The 5,839-nt window shown below is 38.8% G+C and overlaps 1 protein-coding gene across 1 annotated transcript; it reads left to right on the top strand.

Moving 5' to 3' along the window:
• Positions 1 to 361: 361 nt before the first annotated feature.
• LOC5518151 (phospholipid scramblase 1) lies at positions 362 to 4,878 on the top strand. Its single transcript, XM_032362774.2, has 8 exons — positions 362 to 651; positions 1,490 to 1,618; positions 1,727 to 1,804; positions 2,264 to 2,456; positions 2,719 to 2,830; positions 3,412 to 3,514; positions 3,886 to 3,944; positions 4,254 to 4,878. Exons 1-8 carry the CDS (start codon positions 462 to 464, stop codon positions 4,290 to 4,292), a joined length of 903 nt encoding a protein of 300 aa, XP_032218665.1. The 5' UTR covers positions 362 to 461; the 3' UTR covers positions 4,293 to 4,878.
• The last annotated feature ends 961 nt before the right edge of the window (positions 4,879 to 5,839 follow it).

The raw sequence follows: 5,839 nt of genomic DNA, 5'->3' as shown, positions 1-5,839 counted from the left end.
CCCCTCTCAGATACAGCCGGATTCCGAGCTACGAACAAGCAACCATTGCCTGGGCTACCTGTGGAGTAAGGAGAGTAGCCTGGAGCAAAATAAAATAACATTTCTCTCCTCAAGCAAAGAGTCAGTCATTCATCATTTACTCAGTCAGTTTTTTTCATGAGTTTTTCATATTTACGTCTTCTATTGTGCAGCCCTTAAAATACTTTATTTCAACGAATTGCAACACTTGATCTCGTGATAATTTCAATCCTCCAAAATGTTTGTTTATTTACACTTCCTATTCACAGTGCCCGTAACCAATGACGACCCCATAATATTTTGTTTCTAATCAGCAAATGTGGACCTTCCGTGACTGAAGCTTTGTGGGGCCTGGGCATGAGCCTTCGCGCCACAAGATTCATTCACAACGGTCGTGAACCCAAAGGGCTTCTTTTTTGCTGTATTTTCTCCTCTAAATCTCAATGGCTCAGCCTCAAGGATACGGCCATCCTCCTCCTGTCGACGTGCAGTCAGGGTATGCCGGTCAACCGCCGCAACAAGGCTATCCCCCGCCACAAGGCGGCTACCCGCCACCACAACAACCGGGCTACAACCCGCAGCAACCGGGGTATGGAGCCCCAGTGGCGCAACAACCCGGCTACCCTCCACCGGGTATGTACTTTGCTCACACATACGATAACTCCTGATGCTTTTTATCACTAGAAATTCGGCTAGTGTACTAAAAGTTTCATGCTTTGCTCAACCTTTCTACTTCTGGTCGAGTGAATTCGCGCGCTCTTTATTTTCACTCGTTTATTTGCTTTGAAAAAAATCATAATTTCCTCTTTTAGAGCTTTATTGGGAAAGAAGGAGGTGTCGTTGAGTTTAAGTAGTGCATTTTTGTGTCATCTTTGAGTGGGCATAGAGGTTGTGGTGGGTGTTTAAAATAACTTAAGTTAAAGGTCGAGCCGTGGCTCGTTTGCACTCGCAATTTAATTTTTATACTACGATCTGTTCTGTACAACTCAGAAGGAAGACTAAAATCGCTTATACGATTTCTTCCTCACTTTTTAACTAAATGTTTGTAATAAATGCTGTATGTTTTCCTTGTAAACGACACTATTTATTACTTTCACCTATTCTCAACAACTGCCTTAGTCAGCGGGAGAAAAAAAATAAAACTTGTCTGTTTTCCGCTTGGATGGCATAAACACCTTTGACTATTATAAACATTTTTTCTCGACAAGAATACCGCGCGATCTAAAATAATGCGGCAAGATAAATTACAGACCTGTTACAAACTCTAACATCAAGCCAAGACTTGAACTTTGAACCGCACGACTTGAACCGCATTCTATCATTATTTTTTACTTTGCATAGATTATACATATCTTGGATTTTATGACATGTTTATTTACCAAAAACGTTGGCTTGATTATCATATTAAAAAAAAGTAACATTTTACGATGTTAAAATATTTGTTAGGAATATATATTTTATTTATTTCAAGGTGGGCAAATGGCTCCATCCGGGTGGATGCCTCTTCCCCCAGCAGCCCCCGCGAACTGCCCCCCTGGACTAGAGTATTTGACCATGGTGGACCAGCTTCTTATTAAACAACAAGTAGAATTGCTGGAAGGTAGAATATTTCTTCTTTATTTACATCTCCCCAGATAGTTTCAAAATTTTTTAATTGTTGTTAATTTTGCAGGTTAATTATTCACCTTTATTTTAAATTCTGTTTTAGCTTTTACTGGGTTTGAGACCAATAATAAATACAAGATTACAAATAATCTTGGTCAACAAGTCTTTTTTGCTGCAGAAGGTATGTATTTCATTCTAGAAGAACTGTATTTTGGGTCTTTGCTAGTCTTTTATGTTCTTCTTCATTTGGTTTTGAATAGATTTATGAATTAATAATGTATAAGAATAAGAGTCTATTCAATTATCATGAATTTTTTGTTCTTTATGGAATATTTTGTTTCATCCCATGAATCCATCTGAGATATGGGCATTGTGGAAGATGTTTGTAGGCTGTCAAATGGTAAATGTTGGTGCTGATGGTGAATTATGCTAAAGTCTGTAGCCTCTCTCTAAGAGAATGCTTTTACTTGTAGTTTGTCCCTTAAGTGTTAAAGCATTTACAAAAAGAGAAAGAAGCATTTTATTTTGCACATTCCACAAAAGAATTAAAAAAAAATGTCACAAAAGAAAGGAACAAATCAAGCTAATCTAAGTGAAAAAAGCATTTTATTCACTTGATTTTTGTGTGATTGCGTTATAGATACAGACTGCTGTACCAGACAGTGCTGTGGACCATCCCGCCCATTTGATATTAAGATTATGGACAATACCCAGCGAGAAGTGATACACCTGACACGCCCACTGAGGTGCTCATCATGCTGGTTCCCATGTTGTCTGCAGGAGGTTGAGGTGCAATCTCCCCCTGGGACAGTCGTGGGATACTGCTGTCAGTCGTAAGTTGTTTGTCTAGTTTGTGGCCTGTAGGGTGGACACCATGGGTCATCAGGAATGGATTCCAGATCAACATAATCTTTTCTTTTTACCTTTACAATGCACTCTATCTTCATTACAGTATGTACATTGTATTATCCATCTCTATGACAGAAAATGTTAATTGGCATTTGACATATTGTGGTAATAATAATAATCTTTACTACAGTTTTTCTGTTCATACGATGTGAATGCAGGCAGGAAATATGCTGTTTTTTTAACCAGGTGGTCCATATGTATACCCAAATACACATTACAAGATGCAAACCGACAGACCATACTGCAGATTGAGGGGCCACTTTGTACATTTAACATTTGTGGAGATGTTGAGTTCCAGGTATTGCACATCCTGCGTTCTTGTTTGTCATACAGTATCTTGTTGCTAGGGACACTTACTGAATTACAGTCAAAGCTCTTGTAAGCCCCACCACCCATGAGAACTGAAAATTGTGGTGTCTCAGGGAGCTTCTACTGTTGTCTCACAAAGAGCTATGGTCAATTCCATTCCTTTTGTTTGGGGAGAAAACATAATAGCGTTATAATGATCTTCTTGATATGACAATTCCCTACAGTAGCTTAGGCTATTTTGGATTTTGTACAATGTTGCTTTCTACACAAATGCACTTATGGAGCTGGAATGATGTTACAACAATGCAAATATTTTCTTCCTAGCATAATTTGAGCTTTATACAGGAATATAATACACTCTGACATTAGTATTGTCTAAAATAGTCAGTCAATAAATAAAAAGCAAACATGATTTCTTTTATTTTATTAATGGTATAGCAAACCTATACAATAATATTTATTTCTTTCCATTCGTAATTGTAAAATGAGGCCCTAAATACCTTGGTTTTATAGTACATATTTTTCTCTGAGTCATATCACAAAATCCATGTTTTAACTGTTCTTTGTTAGGTGTTGTCGGCAGATGGTCAGAACCAGGTGGGCAAGGTGTCCAAGCAGTGGTCAGGGCTAGTCAAGGAAGCCTTCACTGATGCCGACAATTTTGGTGTTACATGTGAGTAGTCAGTACATCCTTCCTTGGTGTTAGATTCAGTAATCCTTCATGGGAGGGGATAAACCTGAATAATGTCTCCAGTCCTGGACTCATTTTTCTTATTTGTTTATTTCTTAGTCTCCTGTTGACCCATCTTCGTGTCAGTCTCAAAGTCCTCCCCATGAGACAACTGTATTGATTTACTTAATAACCTCTGAGTATCTGATGTATTGCCACTTACATGGGTCCTCAAGGGCAGCCCTTTGAACTAGGTGGATATAGTGGATAAAACTTAGTGTTGAGAGTAATCTGGTCATATTTGCTTACTTGAGTAAAGTAATTGGCGTTGAATGTATTTGGGTAATCTTTGCTTACTAAGAGTTCCTCTTTAGTCCCCATGGACCTTGATGTAAAGATGAAGGCAGTCATCATTGGTACAGCTTTCTTGATTGTAAGTACACCCACTCATGTATTGCACAAATTCCTTCATAAATACCGTAAAAGCCCTATGAACGTTTTGGAAACTTTAAAGAGATGAGTGCTCAATAATAGAGCTTTTACAGTAAATCAAACATTTATACTTCACTCATTATAGTGCACAAATTTCTTGTACTTGCCATGGGGCTATTTATTTCAGCAAAGGTGCGTTGGAGCAATGGACATGGAATGCCCCACAAAGTTATCTTTATGACATTTTGTTTATGTAAGTCCTGCCTGGTTGTACCTGGTCATTGTTATCATTGTTGTTCTTTTTGTCTAGGACTTCATGTTCTTTGAGAAAGCTCCAAATGAGGATTGAGAGCCAACAGTATTTCAAGCTTGAAACAGAATCTGCACAATAAGAAGAGGAGGGGGGGGGGGTAGTGCCCCTCCCCCCCACCTTCATGTTTTGCTCTTGCCCAGAAAGTGATTAGATTGGCTGAAACTATCAAGTAGGCTTGCTGTGCAAAAGCTATTTTTCAGGGGACAGCTAAAAGCCCTAATTCTTAAAAAATCAAGTTTGTGTCACCAGGGCGGACCCAGGGTTCCAGCGGTGGTGTGGGAGGGGGTGCAAGTCAATTTGTAGAATTTAGCTCCCATTCCATACATTTCTTCAGGAGTTTCCATCTGAAGGGCTCCCCTGGTTCCGCCATTGTGTCATAAGCTTTTTAAATAACTCCTATGTTTTGTTTTGGTGATTGAGGTCAGATCATTTCATTCATTATCAAATTTTATTTATATTTCAGAGTTGTATTAGTGTATGATATAAGAGTTATGTGGTAATTACATTCAACGATGATTTTACTGTAAAAATGTTGGAAAGAAAAAAGCATGTGATTATACTGTTCAGTGCCTTTTTAGAGTTTTAGCACATGATATAAAATAAACACTATAATTAAACACAATTTACTGTTGGACTTTAATCATTAGCAGTGCCATAGCAAGCTTTGAAATATTGGAGGGGCACAATATAGAAAATATGGACACAGCCACGCCCCTACTTGTCACTTCTTTATATATTTTTTTAATATTTGGGGGCATGTACCCGCAGTGCCCCACCCTGCTACGGCCCTGATTGACATACCCAAACAAATTCTCCAAAGATTTGTGCGTATGGATAAAAAAAGATGGACTATCGCTACACTTTTTCGGTTATGTCAACTTCTTTTTTTTTTTTCAACAAGTTTTGTCAACCCTCCAAAATGTACCGTCCTGCGCAGAGCTTTCTGGGTAACGAACACAGAGAGCACTGCACAGGAGGGTACACAAAATGGCAAAATTAGAAACACCACCTCTCCCTCGAACCAAGAAATAGATAAAAGCTTTTTCACAGAAGCTTAGGGCGTTTACATTTTTTTTTGTATTGAGCGTAAAACTATGAGGTCTATATTCAAGGGCATACAACGAAAAAATTATCTTTTCCTTTTTCCCAGTAGGGACCATTTTTTTTCCCCCAACCAACATTGGTTAGGAATTCTTTTTCCCAGTCAGCAGTGGTTAGGCATTTTAGCACATGAATAATTGCCCGTATAACCGATCGGGACGATTTTTTTCCAAAGCACCCGCTCCAGCGCCCTAAAAAATATTCCCAGACAACTAGTTCGACTCCACAAATTTGCCAGCAGAATCATTTGGGATAATTTTTTCCCCAGCAACCGAGGGGTCTAACATCTTCCCAGCCAGCAAAAGAACGGTCTGTGGAACAGATATTTTGAGGAACAGATCCGTTTTTTGCCCTTGTATATTAGGCGTAGTAGCCTGCTCGCACAAGCTTTACTCGGTGTTCCCGAAAAAGAAAAACAATTAATGGCGGCCTTTTCTTCACGTGAATACCAACAAACTGTAGGCTATATAAGACGAAAATAG

This window comes from Nematostella vectensis, chromosome 9 (genome assembly GCF_932526225.1).
Source record: "Nematostella vectensis chromosome 9, jaNemVect1.1, whole genome shotgun sequence".
Lineage (NCBI taxonomy): Eukaryota > Metazoa > Cnidaria > Anthozoa > Actiniaria > Edwardsiidae > Nematostella > Nematostella vectensis.
This window is presented reverse-complemented; position numbering and strand designations above follow the sequence as displayed.

Bases quoted from the DNA above. Each gene is read 5' to 3' on its own strand.
- LOC5518151 (XM_032362774.2), top strand. From the start codon at position 462: ATGGCTCAGCCTCAAGGATACGGCCATCCTCCTCCTGTCGACGTGCAG. The intron at 1,619-1,726 runs GTAGAATATTTC...ATTCTGTTTTAG, and splicing joins ACAAGTAGAATTGCTGGAAG to CTTTTACTGGGTTTGAGACC. The intron at 3,515-3,885 runs GTGAGTAGTCAG...GTTCCTCTTTAG, and splicing joins CGACAATTTTGGTGTTACAT to TCCCCATGGACCTTGATGTA.